Source organism: Rhinopithecus bieti, unplaced genomic scaffold (genome assembly GCF_001698545.2).
Source record: "Rhinopithecus bieti isolate Rb0 unplaced genomic scaffold, ASM169854v2 scaffold_56975, whole genome shotgun sequence".
NCBI lineage: Eukaryota > Metazoa > Chordata > Mammalia > Primates > Cercopithecidae > Rhinopithecus > Rhinopithecus bieti.
The window spans coordinates 338,237-360,252 of NW_016823127.1; the positions used below are offsets into that span (position 1 = coordinate 338,237).

The 22,016-nt window shown below is 54.9% G+C and overlaps 1 protein-coding gene across 1 annotated transcript; it reads left to right on the forward strand.

Annotated features, from left to right (window-relative positions):
- Positions 1–280: 280 nt before the first annotated feature.
- SUN2 (Sad1 and UNC84 domain containing 2) lies at positions 281–21,345 on the forward strand. Its single transcript, XM_017861276.1, has 18 exons — positions 281–728; positions 3,108–3,269; positions 4,403–4,578; positions 4,754–4,891; positions 5,433–5,528; positions 5,891–5,984; positions 6,975–7,045; positions 9,922–10,046; positions 13,179–13,433; positions 14,176–14,253; positions 14,721–14,764; positions 15,360–15,525; positions 15,852–16,073; positions 16,367–16,451; positions 16,802–16,917; positions 17,035–17,202; positions 17,521–17,613; positions 19,671–21,345. Exons 2-18 carry the CDS (start codon positions 3,145–3,147, stop codon positions 19,782–19,784), a joined length of 2,166 nt encoding a protein of 721 aa, XP_017716765.1. The 5' UTR covers positions 281–728; positions 3,108–3,144; the 3' UTR covers positions 19,785–21,345.
- Positions 21,346–22,016: the final 671 nt, after the last annotated feature.

Here is a 22,016-nt window from a genome sequence, read left to right on the forward strand (position 1 = left end):
GCAGCAGGTGAGTGCGGGCGAGCGCAGGAGAGGGTGAGGGGCCGCGGGCCGGCCTGACCCCGGGTCACCGTCGGGCCGCTTGGGCGGGGCCGCCCGGCCAGGCCTGCTTCCTCCTCTCCGGGCCGCGCTGGGCCGGCTCCAGTCCCCACCCGGGTCCGCGGCCCGCGCCCTGACTCACCTCCCGGCCCCCGCCGCGCCCGCCGCGCCACTGGTCAGCCGGGAGGGCGGTGTCTGCGGGCGGGACTTCCCGGGCAGCCTCCCGGGAGGAGGAGGGCAAAGGCCAGCTGCCCCAACCCGGCCCCGGGCAGCCCCTACGGGTTTTGTGCCAGAGAAGCCGTTTCCAGGGACAGGCAGTTCCCAGCCTCTGCCTGTCAGAACTCAGGGCCTCGGAGGAAGGCCTGTTTTGTTCAGTTCTAAAACAAAACAAAACAAAACAAAACAAAGCAATGGGGGCCGCGGTGTGACTTAGAGAGCCTTGAAGGCTCGCCTTTGGTGACAATTTCTGCAGGTTCGGCCTGTGGGAATGAGGGCCGGGGGAGTTAGCACCGGCCGTTTGGCACGTCCCACAAGGGCGTGTGGCCTGACTGTGCCCAGGGAGTGGAAATGTCACGAGGAAGATGCCCCAGATCTGGGTTAAGTCTGAAGATGGATGGAGATGTTTGTGATGGGGAAGGGCGGAATTGAGAAAAGGATGTCGCCCAGCTGAGAAGTGGGGAAGGAAGCTTTAGGTGAGCATTTCTTAACTGATTGTTGGGGAGGAGGTGGGGCGGGGGTGGTGTCTATTCTGATGCGCAGTAGTAGATTTCAGCTCCTAGAGGCTCACTTCTTGTTTTGGAGAATGGGGCCTCGACCTTTTTCATCTTGTGAAACCCATACTCAGTGGTAAACTGTTTTGTGATGCCAGGATACCTCAGGAAAGACTAAGAGGCATCTCTGGGAGTTCTGGGAGGGCAGAGGCGGGTGCTGACAGTTTTCAGCACTCCCCCCTCAACCTCCATCAGAATATTGAGTTCTTCCCAGCAGCAGCTTGGGTATGGTATAAACATGTTGCTTTGTTTCTGCCCTGGGCAAAGGTGTCACCTCCTTCAGCAGGACAGGGGCTAAGAGGAGTCCCTGTGTGGGCAGCTGGAGCCTTCAGGTAGGGGCGGCACAGGCCAGGGCAGGGAGGGGGGAGGGGGGATTACCTTATAAGGACAGGAATAGAGACAAGGACCCAGGCCAACTTCCTGCTTTTCCTACTACCAATCGGTCCCTTTTCCAACACCAGCTAAAAGTAGGGGGGGATGCCAGATGGGCATCTGACCTGGGAAGACGCCAAGAAGGCCAGGACATGAGGCTGCTTGTTTTTCAGAGGAGGACTTTCTAGCTGGACTAAACAGACCTTCGGGTTTCTGCAGCCTGGGTTGGGAAGTGTACTTCTATACCTGCCACACAACCCAGAGAACTGGTCATTTAAGTATCAACTAGGAATATTAGAAGTGATCAAAAGTCACAAGCAAGTGCTAGGAATTCTCAAGTGACTTTGTCATACAGGCCAGCGGAGGCACTAACGTTGAGACTCCTCATGTTGGTAGTCGAGGACTTTGAATTTGGGTGTCTAGACCTTAGCGGTTCATTAATCTTCCTCCAGTCACAGAATGCCACCTTTTGCCAGATCTTTGCACTCTGGCTTCCTTTGTCCTCATTATCAGTTCCAGAGCCTTGATCTCTGCCGCACGTGGTGACCAGAACTGACTGTAACTCATGCTGCCCTCCTCCTCCCTATTTTGTTAGTTTGCTAACAAATATTAGTTGTGTAACAAGTTTGTATACAGCCTTGTTTTGTGCATGTGTGGGGCTAAAAAAGATTCTAGAATCTTCAATACATTCCTGAAACAACTGGAAAACTTTATGGCTGAGTAGAAAGACCCAGGCCCTACAGCCTGTCAGAGCTGAGCCCAAACCCTGGCTTTGTCACTTACAGGCTGGGGACTGTAGGCAAGTTACCCTATTGCCTCAGTGTCCAGGTTCTTCCCTTGTAAATGGGAGTCATGATACCTACCTTGCTTCTAATAATCATAAATGGGGTATACAAGGAGCCTGGACCCAGCAGACACTTACCATTTTATCATCATCTTACCAAGATGTGGCAGCACAATGTGCACCATGGGGACAGAGAGTGCGAGCACCATCAGGACGTAGGTGGGAGCCTGGCCAACGTAGTGAAACCCCATCTCTACTATAAAAAAAGAAAAAAGAAAAATGCTTTTGGCTGAGCGCGATGGCTCATGCCTATAATCCCAGCACTTTGGGAAGCTGAGGTGGGCGGATCACCTGAGGTCAGGAGTTTGAGAGCAGCCTGGCCAACATGGCGAAATCCCCTCTCTACTAAAAATACAAAAATTAGCTGGTCACAGTGACGCACACCTGTAATCCCAGCCACTTGGGAGTCTGAGGCAGGAGAATCACTTGAACCGGGAAGGTAGAGGTTGCAGTGAGCCGAGATTGCACCACTGCACTCCAGCCTGGGTGGCAAAGCGAGACTCTGTCTCAAAAAAAAAAAAAAAGAAGAAGAACATAGGTGGGATCTACATGGGGTTTTCCATCAAGGTTCGCTGGGGCCCTCGATCAACGAGCGTATGTCAGCAAAGGGACACAGCTAGAGTGAGACTGGGAGAAGTCTCTAGGGAGAAGGCAGGTGGGATGGCTGGACCACCGGGCGTGCAGGTAGTGACCAGAAGCTTGCAGGTGCCTGTCACATGCCAGAGTCTCTGCTACTTGTTAGAGGTCGAGGAAGACCCAATTCTGGCTTGTACGGAGCTCAGCACCACGAAGGATAAAGACAAGGAAACTGAAAATTGGGAAGCCTGTGGAAAGCGCCCTGGAAGAGGCTCCAGAGTCACTAAGTGAGCCCCAGGCCGGGCATGACTCCAGCCGATGCACAGTGCGGGGCTGCTTCACAGATCCCTGCCTTGCCCCCCATCAGGGCTGTTTAGACTGAATGCCAGGGGTTGGGGGGTGGTCTGTTCTCGGCTGTGAGGTGATGCCTCCATTCCACCTCCTCCAGAGGGGAGCTGGGGACAGCCCCAGGCCTCACATCCAGTCCTCCTCCTCCTCTCTCTCCTTAGATTCTCTTCAGGGGAAGAGTCCACATCCCACCTCATCATGTCCCGAAGAAGCCAGCGCCTCACGCGCTACTCCCAGGGTGACGATGACGGCGGCAGCAGCAGCAGCGGAGGGAGCTCAGTGGCCGGGAGCCAGAGCACCCTGTTTAAAGATAGTCCTCTCAGGTGGGGACCCGAGGGAGTGCCACAGCCCCTGGCGACCGCACATGCTTTTGGTCACTGCCCGCACGCCCTCTAGTCCAGCCATCGCCCTGCCTTCTTGTTACAACCTTCAGGGACAGAGATTGAAGGACGTGGGCCCCCATCCCGTCAAGGGGGTCCTGCCTTGCTCCATGTGTATGAGCATGCAGCACCCCTTCTTCTCCCCGCGACTGTGAGCCGGGCTGCTGCCCTCATGCTTAGAAAACAGGAAGTGGTAGGCTGGGTGCGGCAGCTCACACCTGTAATGCCAGCTCTTTGGGAGGTCAAGGTGGGTGGATCACCTGAGCCTGACCAACATAGTGAAACCCCGTCTCTACTAAAAATACAAAAATTAGCCGGGCGTGGTGGTGGGCAGCTGTAATCCCAGCTACTCAGGAGGCTGAGGCAGGAGGATCGTTTGAACCTGGGAGGCGGAGGTTGCAGTGAGCCGAGATCATGGCATTGCACTCCAGCCTGGGCAACAAGAGCGAAACTCCATCTCAATCTCAAAAAAAAAAGGAAAGAAAGAAAACAGGAAGTGGAGAGAGGCAGCTTCAAGCATAAGCCAGGCCGGAAACCCCAAAACTGCAGGCTGGGCTCACAGGAACCCCCTCTGCTCTGGACGGGCGTGTCAGCCTTACCATCCTTCCTGGCCCCACGCCCGCATGTCTCACCACCTGTCCGGCCTCAGCAGCTGGCCAGCGACACGGCTGAGGACAGGCGGAAGTCCTCAGGCCACTGGGAAATGGGCTGCAGCGGCAGCTGCCTGGTTGTCCTGCCCCTCTCACAGACATGGGGCCCAGAGGACAGGCCCCAAGGCTCTGGCTAGCTCCGAGGCCAGGCCAGGTCTGTCTGGTTTCAGTGGGTTATAAAGTTTGAATCTGGCTCCATCCCTGGCTGCCACTGCCTGTCTTGCCCATCTGCTGGTGAGATTCAGAGATAACAGGAGAGGAAGTGCCAGCATTGGAAGAGTCAGGGGAATGGCAGCTGCAAGTTGCCTAGCAACAAGGGAACCCACACCCTGCACTAGGCAGGGCTGCAGGCTGTGGCTTTCCTTCATGCTTCTGGCTGGGCTCACCTCCCTGCTCCCTGCCTCTGCCCTCACGGTTGTCCCACAGGACCTTAAAGAGGAAATCCAGCAACATGAAGCGCCTGTCCCCAGCACCACAGCTGGGCCCATCCTCTGATGCACACACCTCCTACTACAGTGAGTCGCTGGTCCGTGAGTCCTACATCGGCACCGCGTTCCCGCCCAGGAGCGCCCTGGAGGAACTGCACGGTGACGCCGACTGGGGTGAGTGTGGAGCCCTCTTCTCCCTGGGCTTTGCTTCCTCCACCTCCCTCGAGATACTCCTCGCAGTGTCCCCTGCAGTCCCCGGGATTCCCTCCTCAGAGCACCTCTCTGCCCAGGCCCCGCTTTTCAGAAGCTCTTGGAGGCCCAGAAGAGCCCCTGGTTCTTCCCTGCACAGGCGAGGACCTGCGGGTGCGGAGGAGGAGAGGCACGGGCGGCTCGGAGAGCAGCAGGGCCAGCGGGCTCGTGGGGCGCAAGGCCACCGAGGACTTCCTGGGCTCTTCCTCAGGCTACTCCTCTGAGGACGACTACATGGGTAGGTGATGCTTCCTCCCTCCCGAGCAGATCCGAGGCTGCTGGGAAGCCTCAGGAAGGCTGGGCGGAGAGCCCCGGAGAGCTGGAGAGAGGGCAGCATGTGGCAGGCACACCGCCCCTCCCATGCCCGGCGCTGGATATGCTCCAGCCTGGCCTGCGGTGGCCCCTGGCGCCCTAGGCTGTGACCGCCCCTCAATTCTCTGTCCTCCCCGCCCTACAAGTCTGTGGCAACCTAAGGCCAACACCATTGCATTCAGGCCCATTCCAACACTTTCCCATGGGGCTCCACACACGGTGGGTGCTCAGTCTTTCTGAGTGGTGTGCATGTCAGACCCCATCATCTAGTTCTGAACAGCAGCTTGAGGGGTGGCTGGTGAGGAGAGGGATGCAAACAGGAAGCTGTCAGAGGAAACAGAATGGTCTGTGTGGGGCTGCGGGGATATGAAGGAGGATAGGTGACTTCTGGTCTTGGCTCACAGAAGACAGTGAAGGAAGAGGCTTGAAAGTGACAGAGACTGAGCCAGTGTCCTCGTTCTCCGCAGGCTACTCGGATGCGGACCAGCAGAGTTCCGGCTCACGGCTCCGGAACGCTGTCTCACGGGCGGGCTCCTTACTCTGGATGGTGGTCACTTCGCCAGGTGGGCTGCAAGCCGTGCCCAGTTACTTCCATTCTTGGTGGTAGTGCTTTCTTACCCATCTCTCTGCAGTTGGGCATCCTGCCCATGCAGAGACTGTAGGACCGTCGGGGAAAGGTCATTCTAGAATAATCACTGGGAGCCCAGGGCTGTGGGGACCCCCTTGCATGGAAGGGAAGGAGCAGCTGCAGAGCAGGACAGAAGGTGTGGGCAGGTGGGATCCAAGGAGCTGGGTCCTGGTAGGGCAGGACAGAGGCATACTGGCAGGGGGGGGGGGGTGGGGGCAGGGAGGACGACAAACGGGACAAGGGAGTGGTGCCCCCAACCACCATGTGGAGCCTTAGGCTTGATGGTCATTCTTCTAGGCCGGCTCTTCAGACTTCTCTACTGGTGGGCTGGCACCACCTGGTACCGCCTGACCACAGCTGCCTCCCTCCTTGACGTCTTCGTTTTAACCAGGTGAGCGAGACTCCACCCTTGCCAATCAATCGCAAGGCCCTGGGGTGAAGGGACTGATAAAGTGTGTCAACTTGTAATGTTCGATTCTCTGAGGGTTTTCCCCGGTTTCCCTGGAGCTTTTATTAGTGATCACGGAGTAGCCTCCCCAAAGCCCACCCCAGCCTGACAGAGGATAGACTCAGAGTCAGGTTTTCAGGTTTTTCTCCCCAAATCGATAGCCCCTCAAGACAGGATTCCAGAGCACGGATTGTTTCTTCTTGGACACATTCAACTCAACACCACACTAGTCCAGCTGTGCCTGGCTCTCAGACACATGATGGCTTTCCTCCTGCGGGGTAGGCCCACTGACTCCAGGCAAGAAGTGGGGTTTCCCAGAAAGTCCATCTTCCTTCCTGGGCCTGGGACAATCTGACCCCCCGAGTTCCCCACTCATGGTCAGAGCCACAAAGAGGCTCTGCCTGAGGATGCGGTGGGTGCATTCCCCAAGTCCCTAAACCAGCAGAACCAGGACTTGAGAACGTGCCCCTTAGGCAGAAGAAAGAACACGGAACCCAGAAGTCAGGATCCCTCTGGCCACAATCCAGGTCTGGGCAGAGAGGACAGCTGGCCACACTGAAACAAGGGGCAAGGATGGGTTTGTGTGACCAAAAACAGGTTCCTTGTTATTATTTAAGGAGTTACTTTTTTCTATATTTGCATACTTAGAGGACCTGTCCATATACAAATTTTCGAGTTTTAAAAGACCATACCATTTTAATAACATCAGTAAAATTCAGTAAAAATTGTCCCATCACTCTAAGACCTGCCCAGCAGGAAAGGCTCTGATGTGTCCAGGCTGGCCCTGGCATGGTAAGAAGCTCAAAGCTATCCTCCTTAGCTCTAGTTCAGCACCCAGGAAAACATCTCAGGGTATTCCCTGGGTGGAACGTGGAGGCCTGGAGCTCCCCTCACACCTCTGCCTCCCCTGTCCTGCCCTTCCATGTGGTCTAGGCGCTTCTCGTCCCTGAAGACGTTCCTCTGGTTCCTGCTGCCGCTGCTCTTGCTGACGTGCCTGACGTATGGTAAGCCTGCCTGGGGAGAGTGGAGGGAGGCACAGAGATGTGTTCACCAGAGGGTGGTGACCCTTGGCAGGCAGGGAAGGGGCAGGATGGGGTGGGGTGAACCCGTGCCTGGGCAGGGCCTGAGTTCTGGACCCTGGATCATCTCTGCATGACCCTCCCCACCTCTCCTGAGCCTCCTTTGCGCCGCCCTGGGCAGGAGCACACCCTAGTGCTGCAGCATTGGGTGAAGAGTGGGATGCCCTCCTGTTATCATTAGCAGTCATCCTCCCTCCACTCCAACAGGGACATCGGCTGTGAGGGAGTTATTTTTACAAGATGAAGTTAAATCTTGAGCTGTCTTTAAAGTAAAAACAATGAAGCAGCAAAGGGAGATAATGTGCTTTTTTTTTTTTTTTGGACGGAGTTTTGCTCTTGTTGCCCAGGCTGGAGCGCAATGGCGCGATCTCAGCTCACCACAACCTCCACCTCTCAGGTTCAAGTGATTCTCCTGCCTCAGTCTCCCGAGTAGCTGGGATTACAGGCATGTGCCAACACACCCAGCAAATTTTGTATTTTTAGTAGAGATGGGGTTTCTCCATGTTGGTCAGGCTGGTCTTGAACTCCTGACCTCAGGTGATCCGCCCACTTTGGCCTCCCAAAGTGCTGGGATTACAGGTGTGAGCCACCGCACCCGGCCATAAGTGCCTCTTTTTACACCAGTCACTTACCAGCTGCCCTGAATCATCCCAGGTGCTAGCACAGGCCTGCCTTGCTTTTCCGTTTGTTTTGAGACAAAGTCTTGCTCTTCACCCAAGCTGAAGTGCAGTGGCATGAACACAGCTCACTGCAGCCTTGACCTTCCGAGCTCAGGTGATCCTCCCACCTCAACCTCCCAAGTAGCTGAGATTACAGGCACGCAGCACCATTCACGGCTAATTTTTTGTATTTTTAGTAGAGACGGGGTATCACCATGTTGGCCAGGCTGGTCTCGAACTCCTGACCTCAAGTGATCCACCCGCCTTGGCCTCCCAAAGTGTTGGGATTACAGGTGTGAGCCACTGCACCCAGCCCTTCCTTGTTTATATAGGCATTTTGTGTTCAGCTTTTCACTTGACAGCTTTGCTAGTTTCATATGAATTGCCTGTATGACTCTCAGCTCAATTTTAATGACTGTACCAATTAAAGATCGTGTTTTATTATTTCTTGAAAGTTCATTTAATAAGCTTAATATCATTCAACTTGTATTTCTTTTATTAATAACAGGGTACAACAGTTTTCCAAAAGTTAGCTTCCTTTTTGTGTTTGCTATTACAAGAATAGCTATTTCATATCCAGTGGAAACTGAGCACCACCCTTAAAATAATAATAATGCTTCCTTTTTTTTTTTTGAGACAGAGTTTTGCTCTGTCGCCCAGGCTCAAGTTCAGTGGCACAATCTTGGCTCACTGCAACCTCTGCCTCCTGGGTTCAAGCAATTCTCCTGCCTCAGCCTCCCGAGTAGCTGGGATTACAGGTGCATGCCACCACACCCAGCTAATTTTTATATTTTTAGTAGAGATGGGGTTTCGCCATGTTAGCCAGTCTGGTCTCAAACTCCTGACCTCAAGTGATCCACCTCCCTCGGCTTCCCAAAGTGCTGGGATTACAGGCCTGAGCCACCACGCCCAGATTATTATTATTATTTTTTTTTTTGAGACGGAGTCTCGCTCTGTCACCCAGGCTGGAGTGCAGTGGCGTAATCTCGGCTCACTGCAAGCTCCACCTCCCAGGTTCACGCCATTCTCCTGCCTCAGCTTCCTGAGTAGCTGGGACTACAGGTGCCTGCCACCGCGCCTGGCTACTTTTTTGTATTTTTAGTAGAGACAGGGTTTCACCGTGGTCTCGATCTCCTGACCTTGTGATCTGCCCGCCTCAGACTCCCAAAGTGCTGGGATTACAGGCATGAGCCACCGCGCCTGGCCCAGTCAGTGATTCTTTATAATTGCATAGCAATGTACCCAGAGAGCACTTTCCCATGCATTATCTCAGTTTAATTTGAGCTTCACCATGGCCTCGTGGGGTTGCTGTAGTCGGTGCTGTGAACCTATCACGTGGAAATGCGAGTGGAGGGGGCTCAGTGACCTGTTCAGGGAGCGTGTGCATGAGGGCCATGTCCACGCTGGACTTCAAGCCCCATGGGCATGAGCTTCCTTTTGCACCTGCCAACCGCTGGTGCTTGAGTAGCAAATGGAGGTTTATCAGGACAGAAAGCCCTCCCTCTCCCACTCCCCCGCCACCTGCCCCAGAGCTCAGGAGTAAACAGGTCTCAAACAGATGGCCCTGACAACAGAATGAACATGTCTGTGTGGCTGCAGCTTGGTGCTCATGTCTGGGCAGCGAGCAGCCTCTCTTAGAGGGGGTGGTGCTTTCTGTTTCAGTGATTTTCAGCCATGGCAGCCCATGACAGTCACCAGGGAGGTTTGCAAACCCACCTAAACAGGGGACCCACCCCAGGCCAATTAGCTTGCTCTTCAGAGGGCAGGGCCAGGCCTGGCTGTACTAAAAGCTCCCCAGGTGATTCTGACATCCAGACAGGGCTGAGAACCACCATCAGGTCCTCTGGGCTGTACCCTGGATCATCCCTAACTCATTCAAAATGTTTCCTCCAAGTTTTCCCATTTATGGAAAGATGAAGGATTCCTGCGGGAGTGTGAGAATAAATATACTCTGAGGTTGTCGGGTGGAATTTGCCACCTCAGAGAATGGGGGCATCTGCATCCCTCTGATGCTTCTGGAAGGGCACAGCTCCACGAGTGGGACAGGCCAGGAGCACTGGCAGGGATCAGGCAGCCATCCTCCCTGGCACGCGCCTCTTGCTGGAGGCCCAGCTGGGGTAACACCCTCTCCCCTGTGCACAGGCGCTTGGTATTTCTACCCCTATGGGCTGCAGACATTCCACCCTGCTTTGGTTTCCTGGTGGGCAGCGAAGGACAGCAGGAGGCAGGATGAGGGCTGGGAATCCAGAGACTCGTCACATTTCCAGGTGAGTCTCTAAGGGTGGTAGCTCCCAAGAGTTTAGCAATAATTAGGTGACAGTGAAAGTGGTGGGTGCGCCCTCAGCCTGCCTCACACCGTATACACAAAGCTGAGGCGTACTGTTAGTTGCCACCCTACGAAGCACAGAAAACAGAAAGAAAAGGAATCCAACAAATTGTCTTGTCTACTTTGTTCCTTTTTGTTACTGTTTCACGAATATTTACTGAGCACCTTCTATGACTAAGGTAATATCTCAGTCAGTCACCTCTTACCACAGATAATCCGCCCCTAAAAGCAGTGGCTTAAAACTACAAGCGTTTGATTAGTTCATGAGCCTGTGGGTTATCTGGGTGGTCTTTCTGGTCTGAGAAAAGAGAAGCAATCTTGGCTGGGCTCGCACTTGCCTGTGTGGATCTGTCTGTCTGCAGTTGGCTAGCAGGGTCAGCTGGGGGCCAGCTGGCCGAGGCCCTTGCCTAGGACAGCTGTGCTCCATGTGCACTTTGCTCACCTGACAGGCTAGCCCCAGCTGTTTCTTATCGCACCCAGGCAGGGTTTCAAGAGAGAACCAAGGCAGCCAGACCTTTGAGGCCTTGATCCAGAACCAGTACACCATCACTCCCACCACATTCTGTTGGCTACAGCAAATCTCAGAGCCAAATCCAGATTCAAGGAGAGGGAAATAGACTTCACCTCTGAGCAAGAGAACGCACAAGGTCGCATGGCAGAGGTGCGGCTGCAGGGAGAAGTGAGGAATAGTGGCCATTTTTATAATCTGCCAGAGTCGAAAGATGGATCAGGCCCAGGCTGTGCCCTCAAGGAGCCTGCAGTTAGCATAACCAGAAAGCAAGGTGAGCACAGGTCCTGATACTGACCATTTAAACCTCGAGGCCAGGCCTGGTGGCTCACACCTGTAATCTCAGCACTTTGGAGGCCAAGGTGGGAGGATCACTTAAGGCCAGGAGTTCGAGACTAACCTAGGCAACACAGTGAGGCCCTGTCTGTATTTTTAATAAAACTCTTCATTTTCTAATTATAGTTATTTGAGTTGCACTTACACCTCACTGAATTTAACTTGGTATCATATTTTTAGTATTCATTTAAAAATTGTTTGAGACAGGGTCTCATTCTGTTGTCCAGGCTGGAGTGCAGTGGTACAATCATAACTCATTTTAACCTTGAACTCCCAGGCTCAAGCGATCCTCCTACATCAGCCTGCCAAGTAGCTAGGACTACAGGTGTGCATCACTATGTCTGTCTAATTTTTAAAAAAATTTTTGTAGAGACAGGGTCTCACTATGTTGTCCAGGCTGGTCTTGAACTCCTGGCTTCAAGCAATCCTCCTGCCTCAGCCTTCCAAAGTGCTGAGATTACAGGCATGAGTCACTGCACCTGGCATGGTATCACTTTTTTTTTTTTTTTTTTTTTTTTTTTTTTTTTTTAGACAGAAGCTTGCTGTGTCACCCAGGAGTGCAGTGGCACGATCTCGGCTCACTGCAGCCTCCACCTCCTGGGTTAAGCGGTTCTCCTGCCTCAGCCTCCCGAGTGGCTGGGACTACAGGCACGCACCACCATGCCCAGCTAATTTTTGTATTTTCAGTAGAGACAGGGTTTCACCATGTTGGCCAGGATGGTTTCTATCTCCTGACCTCATGATCCACCCGCCTTGGCCTCCCAAAGTGCTGGGATTACAGGCGTGAGCCACCGCATCCAACCAGTATCACATGTTTAATCATATATTACTTTCCAGACCATGATCTTTCCAATTTTATTATATGTGCTGCCAAAGTGAGTACCAGATCATGATCTTATTGTTTTACAAAATAATGACATGTCATCTATGACTTTTCCTTTTTTCACATAAAGGAACACTAAATACAGTTCAATTTCAAGCCATCTTTTTTGTAAAAAAAAGAGTTAAAAAAAAAAAAATATATATATATATGTATTATATATATCTTGTATTAGCAACATTTGCATGGAAGTAAAATAAAAACAGGCTTCCTGGTCTGGAGAGGCTGGTGGTGGTGAGGCAAATTTAAGGGGGATGGGGCAGAGGATTTTTTGCTGGTTTTTGTGGCTTTTTTTTTTTTTTTTTTTTTTTTTTTTTTAGACAGAGTCTTGCTCTTTTTGCCCAGACTAAAGTGCAGTGGCATGATCTCATCTCACTGCAACCTCCGCCTCCCGGGTTCAAGCGATTCTCCTGCCTCAGCGTCCTGAGTAGCTGGGATTATAGGAGACTGCTACCATCCCCAGCTAATTTTTGTATATTTAGGAAAGACAGGGTTTCCCCATATTGGCCAGGCTGGTCTCGAACTTCTGACCTCAGGTGATCCACCAGCCTTGGCCTCCCAAAGTGCTGCGATTACAGGCATGAGCCACCACATCCAGCCTTTTTGTGTGCTTTTTGAGTCATGCAAATGTAGCGCCTATTTAAAAACCAAAATTTCTAAAACTCAGAACTTCTGCTGCTCAGTAGCTCCCTGCCCTTTATTTGACAGTTTTTATCACTTCTCTTGGCAATGATTTTGTTGTTAAGCCAACAACGTTCTCAAATTCATGACACACTATCAAATGCCACCCTCAGTCCAAATGACATTTATTCCATTTTCTCTGTGGGACATCCTGCTAAAGAAGAAAAAGAACATATTTTCCAATTATTCTGTCTCTTAGCCATAGTTCCCTAGGAAAAGAGTGAAAGCCATTGAGAGTCCACAGGCTGAAGTCACAGCCCTGGCTCCCCTGCCCCTGCAGGAGGCGGGGAAGGAGTGAGCTTCAGGCCAGCAGGGTCCATGGCCCCCTGCAGCCATCCTGAAGCTTCCAGTCCTCCTCTTGGACCATCGCTGCACTCAGACCTTCTCCCCGGGCCACCTTCCTTCCTCCTCTGGGATCAGACTTCTGTACTGTGTCCTCAGGGACCCTCCTCTGTGACCAGCACCCAGTGATCCCCAGCTCCCGGCACCCCCAGCTCAGAGGTCGGCAGCCCCTGCCTATGAGCTCCAGCTGGCCCTGCATGGACTTATGCTGGAATATCTGTGGAATCTTTTCCCTTTCTTTCTGTGTTGGCTGTGTCGGGATGGTCTTTGGGAAGCACTGTCATCCAAGGGTCCCTCACTCAGTGGCTCTCTCTCCGCCCTGCCAGGCTGAGCAGCGTGTTATGTCCCGAGTACACTCTCTGGAGCGGCGTCTGGAAGCTCTTGCTGCTGAATTTTCCTCCAACTGGCAGAAGGAGGCCATGCGGCTGGAACGTCTAGAGCTGCGGCAAGGGGCTCCTGGCCAGGGAGGCGGTGGTGGCCTGAGCCACGAGGACACCCTGGCACTGCTGGAGGGGCTGGTGAGCCGCCGTGAGGCTGCCCTGAAGGAGGATTTCCGCAGGGAAGCTGCTGCTCACATCCAGGTAGGAGGCGGAATACCTCAGGGTGGGAGGTGGGTGACACCCGTAGGAACGCCTGAAGGTGGCCAGCAAGAGAGAGAACAAGTGCCATTTGGGATCAGACAGCTCTGCCATTTGGCAGTTAATCCCCTTCTCTTTTTCTTCTTTTTTTTTTTTTGGAGACATGGTCTCACTCTGTCACCCAGCCTGGAGTGTAGTGGCGCGATCTCGACTCACTGCAACCTGTGCCTCCCGGGTTCAAGTGATTCTCCTGCCTCAGCCTCCCAAGTAGCTGGATTACAGGTGTGCACCACCACATCCAGCTAATTTTTTTGTATTTTTAGTAGAAACAGGGTTTCACCATGTTGGCCAGGCTGGTCTTGAACTCCTGACCTCAACTGATCTCCCCGCCTTGGCCTCCCAAAGTCCTGGGATTACAGGCATGAGCCACCACGCCAGGCTTCCTCACCTTCTCTAAGCCTCAGTTTCCTCCTCTTTGATGGAGGCCATCATATCTCCCCCACCCCCATAGTGAGCTGTGTGAGTAGAAGGCCCCAGCATGGTGCCTGACACTGCACAGGTGTGCAGTGGAGATGAAGCAGGAGTCTTGCATGGTTCAGAGAAGCAATGTAGCCTGAAGGCTGAGAGCCAGCCAGGGCTTTGGAAGCAAACACCTTGTCTGAATTCCAGTTCCACCACTTCCTAGTCATAAGGGTCCCTATAAGCATGACTCTGTCAGACTTGTCCTCTCACTGCTGTCTGACAGGAAGAACTGTCTGCCCTGAGAGCAGAGCATCAGCAAGACTCAGAAGACCTCTTCAAGAAGATCGTCCGGGCCTCCCAGGTCAGCGGGCTTGGGCACTCAGGGCCTGTGACCGGGTCCTGGCCCCATCCAACATGTTCACCTCAGACCCCTCAGCCCTTCCAAAGGGACTGCTTGGGTGTTGCATAGGGAGGGGCGTGCCCTCCTCTGACTTCTCTGTTTGACCCCTGACCCCTTAGTTGGAGAGCTGTGCAGGGGCTCCCTGGGGTGTGCCGGGGCACAGCAGCCTGCCATGCTGGTGTGCACGTGCTGAGTGTGGGTGAACGGATACCTCAGTGTGTTAGACATGGACGAGACTCATGAGGGCTTTGACCAGGAGGCCAGTTTGATTTTTGCTGCAGGGGTCAGCAGCCAAACCTTGGGCAGGGGTGTGGTTAAGCAAAGACGCTAACAGACAGCAGATCCTACTCTGGAACACCAATTTCTGAGCTTGGAACATCAATTTCTGAGCTGGGCATTTCTTGTGTTTGTCTCTTCTTCCTACACAGGAGTCCGAGGCTCGCATCCAGCAGCTGAAGTCAGAGTGGCAAAGGTACTAGGCACCACCAGCTGGCCTCGGCCTGCTCCTCCCCAGCCCCACCCACTCTCCAGGCAGGACTGGGGAGCAGAGCCCCAGACAGAGTTCTGATTGTCTTGCCAAGCAGAGGGTTGTGGGGAGGGGCTGAAGCCCAGCTCAGGACCCCTGCCCAGGGCCTGTCTTTGAGGTGCCATGGAGGTTAGCAGGGGGATCCTGAGGGCGGGGAGCAGGCCCTGTGAGAGGACCTCAATTCATTTATAGACATAGCATCCTTTCTTACAGCCTCACATAACCGCCTTCCCATGCCCTAGATGTCCATGCTTGTGGAAGATGTGAGAGGCTGAGGCAGAGTAAATTATGGACTCTGGGCTTAGAAAGGGAGCAGGCTCAGAATTAGCTCCTTGGCACAGGCAGGCTAGTTCCTGGGCACCTGCACTGTGTTCTGCAGCCAGAACCCCCAGGAGAGGCCTTGCCCCTTCTCAGGTTCATGATGAGTGCTGGACACCCGCTGTCAGGACAGGAACCCACTAGGGGGTCCTCTTTCTTCTTCGGTGTGGCCTTACCTCCCACCAAAGAGATCTGAGGCTTACTCTTCTCTCTCTGGGACCAGCATGACCCAGGAGTCCTTCCGGGAGAGCTCTGTGAAGGAGCTGAGGCGGCTGGAGGACCAGCTGGCCGGCCTGCAGCAGGAGCTGGCGGCTCTGGCGCTGAAGCAGAGCTTAGTGGCGGATGAAGTGGGCTTGCTGCCCCAGCAGATCCAGGCTGTGCGGGACGACGTGAGTGGGAACCATCAGGGCCCTGCCGGTCCCTCTCCTCCTCCTCTGAGACCACGTGTCCTGGGGCCTGCAAAGCAGGCACCCCTTGCCCCTGCAGCCTCTGTTATGCCCAAGAGACTGTGGCGCTGGCCTTGGCACATGTGGGCTCTCATTGGCAGGCATTCTCCCTGTTTTTCTGTCAGTGCCCATGGAGAGTGTTCATAACTCTCCTCCAGTGGCCTCCCTCCTACCCTATCCCTGCTATCCAGCTAAGCACTGACCCTGTCATAGCAGCTCCTGCTGTCCCTGCAAGCCCCCCAGGGTGACACCCTTTTTGGTTCCTTTAGGTGGAATCTCAGTTCCCAGCTTGGATCAGTCAGTTCCTTGCCCGAGGCGGAGGGGGCCGCATGGGGCTCCTTCAGAGAGAGGAGATGCAAACTCAGCTGCGAGAGCTGGAGAGCAAGATCCTCACCCATGTGGCAGAGATGCAGGGCAAGTCGGCCAGGGAAGCCGCAGCCTCCCTGGGCGTGACACTGCAGAAAGAAGGTGTGATTGGAGTGACAGAGGAGGTGAGGCCCACATGCCCCCTCCACACACCCACCTACAGCTCTCCTCCCTGGGAGCCCTGGACAGTCCCATACTGCCAGCTCCCTGGCAGGTTCCAGGATGGAAGTGCCAAGCAGGAAGCTCTGCATGCTGTGGGGCTGGCATGGGTGGGTGGCAGTGTGCCCACATCTGCCTGGGCACCAGCACAGTGCAAGCCTAGAAGGGGTCAGCCCATGGGTGCTTGGCCCACGGTCGCGAGGTGACAGGGGACATGTCTGCTCCCTGCCACAACCGTCTCCTGGTGCCCGCATTGCAGCAGGTGCACCGCATCGTGAAGCAGGCCCTGCAGCGCTACAGTGAAGACCGCATTGGGCTGGCGGACTATGCCCTGGAGTCAGGAGGTACGTGCCCTGCTTTCCTCGCTTTGCCTTGTCCTGGGCCCCACAATGGCCGGTCCCCTGGCACCTACCAGGTTGGTGGTGGGGTAGAGCAAGCAAAGCTCAGGATCAGCAGGTTACCCAAACCTAGAACCCCCACAAGGCAAGTGGCAATTCAGGCAAGTCGGAACGTACCGAGCACCATCCTGGGCTGGGGAGAGGCTGACCTTTAAAGCTGCTCTGGGCATCTGGGTTAGGGTTAAAGACTAGACCTGAGGCATCTGCTGTCTGCCCTCCGTGAGGAGACTGCCAATGGCCTGAGCTGGGCCCTCTTGCCGTGCGGGAGCTCATCCTGCCTTCCTCTCCTGTCTCAGGGGCCAGCGTCATCAGCACCCGATGTTCCGAGACCTATGAGACCAAGACAGCCCTCCTCAGCCTCTTCGGCATCCCCCTGTGGTACCACTCCCAGTCACCCCGAGTCATCCTCCAGGTGGGCACCTGGCAAGCACAGTAGCAGGGGCTCTGAGCACACTGGGGGCCGGTCCCATCCGGGGTCAGCAAGAGCTAGACTCAGGGCCCTGTCTGACATGACTTTCTGCTCCTCCAGCCAGATGTGCACCCAGGCAACTGCTGGGCCTTCCAGGGGCCCCAGGGCTTCGCCGTGGTCCGCCTCTCTGCTCGCATCCGCCCCACAGCCGTTACCTTAGAGCATGTGCCCAAGGCCTTGTCACCCAACAGCACCATCTCCAGTGCTCCCAAGGACTTCGCCATCTTTGTGAGTATCTGTCCCGTGGCGGGGCCAGAGGGGCTGCAGGAGGATCTTGTGGGCCTCTCTACTGAGGATCAAGTCAGGGTCACCCTTGGACTGGGAGGGAGGGGAGTGGATTTGGAAGAGGAGGAGCCAGGGTGGGAGACAGCATTTCAGTCTGTGTTACCTCAGGCTTTGGAGGCAGAAACTGGCACAAGAGAGTTAAGGGACTTGTCATAGGCCACGCTGGTGCCTGACCTCTGGCTGGGAGGAGCAGGGATTGGAGTGGGGAGGGGTGTTCTCCCTGCTCCAGCCCCTCCACACTTCCCTTCACTCTCTTTGCAGGGGTTTGATGAAGACCTGCAGCAGGAGGGGACACTCCTTGGCAAGTTCACTTACGATCAGGACGGCGAGCCTATTCAGACGTTTCACTTGCAGGTACGGGATTCTGCTGTGCTAGCAGAAGCAGCGCAAACCGCCCATCCAGGCAGCAGGCGCTCCCTGGACACTTACCCTGCTGGGCATGGGGCTCAGAGAGGGAAGCCCTGCCCTCCTTTCCCACAGCTCAAGATGTGACATCCAAATGGGGTGTAAGGCGCATCCTGCAGATGTCAGCACAGGGGAAGGCACCTTCCAGAAGGGCAGCATAAGGGAAGCTTCCTGGAAAAGGACACCAGGAGGCAGGCTTTACACAGGAGGGGTTGGGTGGCCAGGAGAGAAGGGCTGGGAGAGGCATCTGAGGAGCCACCGCCAGCACGTGCCAGGGTGCGGGCATTCTCCCAAGGCCAGCTGGGGCCTCAGGCAGTGCATGCGGCTTAAACTTCAGTGGGCATTGGATCTCCTAGGTCAGTTAGAAATGCAGATTCCCAGTCTCCACCCCAGGAGACTGGTTCCTTAGGGCTGACAGGACCCAAGAGCCTGCATTTGAACAAACCAGTCGCCTAAGCCCCACACTGGGGGCATCCTGGAGTGAAAATTGGGTTGCAGGGGGATAGTGGGAGGTGGACAAGGGACAGTGGCAGGAAGAGGAGCCCGCAGAAGCAGGAATTCAGCCCTCAGGGGCCTGGGGGAGGCAGTGCTGTGCTTCAGGTGACAAAGCTATGTCCATTTGACTAACATCACTATATGACTCAAAGGGGGCGAGCCTGGGCCTGGGAGACCCGTCAAGAAGTGGTTGCGGGGAAGCAGCCAGAACAGGATAGGTGGGGGAGAGGGGCGTTGGGACTGAGGACAAAGATGTATCAGGGAGGGTCGTGAATGTCAGGTTGGATGGGGTGGGAGGAAGAAGCAACTGGGAAGGGGGCTGATGCGGAGCAGGGAGCAGGTCTGGCTGAGTCTGAAGCACCTATGGGACAGTCCGGTGGAGCTGTCAGGGGAGCCAGAAAGAACTGAGTTGTCATCAGCTCTGAGGTGGTAACTAGGCTTCGAGAGAGGTTGGGATTTCTCTTTAGGAAAGTAGAGAGACCAGAAGAGGTGGCTCATGCCTGTAATCCCAGGACTTTGCAAGGCCAAGGCAAGGGGATTGCTTGAGCCCAGGAGTTCAAGACCAGCCTGGTGAACACAGCGAGATCCCGTCTCTACAAAAAATGTTTAAAAATTGGCCGGGCGCGGTGGCTCAAGCCTGTAATCCCAGCACTTTGGGAGGCCGAGACGGGTGGATCACGAGGTCAGGAGATCGAGACCATCCTGGCTAACACGGTAAAACCCCCTCTCTACTAAAAATACAAAAAATTAGCCAGGCGTAAAGGCGGGCGCCTGTAGTCCCAGCTACTCGGGAGGCTGAGGCAGGAGAATGGCGTAAATCCGGGAGGCGAAGCTTGCAGTGAGCTGAGATCTGGCCACTGCACTCCAGCCTGGGCAACAGAGCCAGACTCCATCTCAAAAAAAAAAAAAAAAAAAATTTAGCCGGGTGTGTTGGCAGCTACTGGGGAGGCTAACCCTTGAGCCCAGAAGGTTGAGGCAGTGAACTGTGATCACACCACTGCACTCCAGCCTGGGCGACAGAGCAAGACCCTGTCTCAAAAAAAAAAACAGGGTAGAGGACAGAATGATGTGCCAGAGAGAAGGGACAAGCCAGCAGTATGCTAGGCCTGTGGCATCTGCCCGGGTAAGATGTGCTGCTAACACTGTTCCCAACACTGTCGCTAGAGAGGCCTGATGGTCACTTGAGAAAGGAATCAAGTGTGCCACACATCAGCATCTATAAGCCCTTTATAAAGGTGGTTCTATCTGTTGATCACAATAAAAAAGCGATTGTGGATGAATTCATTCCGGCTTCAGATGAATCATGCTACAGGTGGCCCCTTAGCCCACTGGCTGGAAACACTGCTTGGGAGACTAAAGATCGGAGCTTTTGAAGCCCGGTTCTCTTCAGAGCCCCAGGGGAGGAGCAGGGGAGCCATGTGGCCCTAGGTGAGGCTGTCTCCCCTTCCCACCTTGTCTGTCAGTGAGGCCTCAGGTCTCTGATGCTCTTAATCCCTTTCTTCTCTACCCAGGCCCCTTCGATGGCCACATACCAGGTGGTGGAGCTGCGGATCCTGACTAACTGGGGCCACCCTGAGTACACCTGCATCTACCGCTTCAGAGTGCATGGGGAGCCTGCCCACTAGCCCCGCTTTCTGGTGCCTGCTGCCAGCCATCTGGGAGTGGGTGAACAGCACCCCGCCGCTTCCCCCACACGCTTGCTCGGCGCTCTGACTTCCAGGAGCACAAGAGAGGAGCCTGTGGCCCCATGCAGATGAGAAGGACGGGCAGAGTCTACTGAGCAGCAGCTGGCTCGAGGAGGTCAGCAGGATCCAGCAGCTCCCTTCTTCCTTCCCTCCGTGCCCGTGGTGTCTGCTTCCCATCCTGGGAGTGTGTATATATGTAGCATATCGTGGGGGTCTGGGACGTTGGGAGAGGTGAGACCTGACTGGTATTGCCTGGGGTTGGGGGCTGGTGCCTGGGAGCTGCTGCAAGGAGGCCTATGGATGAAGCAGGTGCCAGGGCTGTGGGAGGGGCGAGCTAGGGCCTAGACTAGATGAGCTGCCTCTGCCCCGGGGCAGGGAAGCGAGGCCCTCTGGGAGGAGGGTGCTCAGCTCAAGGGCAGGATGGGACTTTATCCAGGTAGGAAGCGCCTGATGTAGAGCTGCCCAGCTCTCCTGCAAGTTTAGTGCCCTCCACCTAGGGAAACCTGAACCACAGGGTCTCTGAGGGGCTTCGACAAAAAGTATTTGTCCCAGGTAGAGTAGCAGTGGGCCATGGGGCTTCTTGTGCCCTAAAGGGGACTGGCTCCTGTGATCTTCTAAGGCCCAGGGCCAACCCTGTAGGCTTCCCCTCTGCTGGGGACAGTAGTTGCTTTTCTCTCTCCTGATGCTGGGTTGGGGCCCACCCTGCTCCCCATTCCTGCTAGGACCTGCCAGTGCCCAAGCTTGCTTTCCACATTCTCCTGGGGTACAGAGACCTAGACCTGTCTTTGGGGCGATTAGCATCTGGGGTTAGCAAGAAGAGTGGGGAGCATGGAACTCCTGGGCTCTCGTGGGGACGTTCAGGGTATTGGGGTGGGAGGTCTATCTGCACTGGGCTCCCCGATCTAACCAGCCCCTGATGTAGGGGCCCTCTGCTCAGGCTGCCCCCTTGGGCTCTTGCAGCTCTTGTTCAGGTAGTGGCCCTTCTGGTTTGTTCTCTGTGGGGCAGTTGGTGGGCGCTGGGGGAAGAGGCTGGCAGAAGTTACCCTGGGTAGGGAAGGGGGAGGAGGGGACTTTTAGAGCCAGCAGGCCCCACTGTATTATGTATATATTTTTCAAGGTCTGTTTTTCTAACCGAAAAGCTAAGGGCTTGATTCCTAGCCCCGTTCTGTGGGGCATTGGGTGATACTCAGTTTCTTGTTCCTGGCCATGGAGAGGGGCCTGGGGCACTGGTACCAGCTGTGTCTGGTGGTCCGGCCGCGGGGAAGGGGCAAGAAGGCAGGCAGGCCCCTTCACTGCAGTGCCGAGCCTCAAATCCACTCTGGAGCTTGAGGCTGGAAGCAGTGGTGGTGAGGCTGCCCCTGCTCCATCTCGAGGCAGCCAGGCTTTGTTTTGCGCTCTCCTGTCACAAATGCTGCACTACTGGTTCTTAAGTTTTTTATCTCCAGATCCTAATTTATGCCTATGCAAAAAATAAATGATGCCCAAGAGCTGTGGGATGTGGCCTACATGTGGCTTTTGCATATTACCTAGGGCACCTGCTCTTGGGCAGATGAGGAAATGACCTTTGCACATCACCTAGGGCAGCTGCTCTTGGGCAGATGAGGGAATGAATTCTTGGCCAAACGAATGTCCCCGAAGACTTATTCCTAAAGTTCAGACACCCACAACTTTCAGCTAAAGCCCAGTTGTGGTGGGGGCGGGGCCTGACGCAGGCCTCCTCCAGTGTCTGTGGGTCAAGGGCTGGCATGAGGAAGAAGTGAGGTGGTTTTATTAGCTGTCATTGATAACCCCATCACAAAGAGTGTGGCGGGGTGGCAGGGTGGGGGGGTGCCTTCCTGTCTCTCAGTGCTACTGAGCAGCAGCAGAAAAAGTTACACTTACCTACCGGCCATGTCCACTTGGAGTACAGTGATTCTCCTCCATGGGAATTCGCTGTTTGCCTCTTGGACCTGTGGCTGGGAAGGGACAAGGAGGTAGGTCCCTTAAACAGCCAGCAGCTGCCAAGTCGAGGAGAAAAACAGGCCCTGACCTTTCCCACAGATAGCTCCCCAGACCTGGTTTGGGTGGTTCTATAGCCTGACCCTGGAGCCTCTCACACTGTGGCACCTGGCCCAGGGCTGCTCCTCATCATGGCTGAGAAAACAAAGCCAGGAACCCAGTCAGTAGGGAGGG

Excerpts from the sequence above, each read along its gene's own strand:
- SUN2 (XM_017861276.1), top strand. The coding sequence starts at position 3,145 with ATGTCCCGAAGAAGCCAGCGCCTCACGCGCTACTCCCAGGGTGACGAT. Across the intron at positions 16,074-16,366 it reads TGATTGGAGTGACAGAGGAG|CAGGTGCACCGCATCGTGAA; the intron begins GTGAGGCCCACA and ends CCCGCATTGCAG. Across the intron at positions 17,614-19,670 it reads TTCAGACGTTTCACTTGCAG|GCCCCTTCGATGGCCACATA; the intron begins GTACGGGATTCT and ends TTCTCTACCCAG.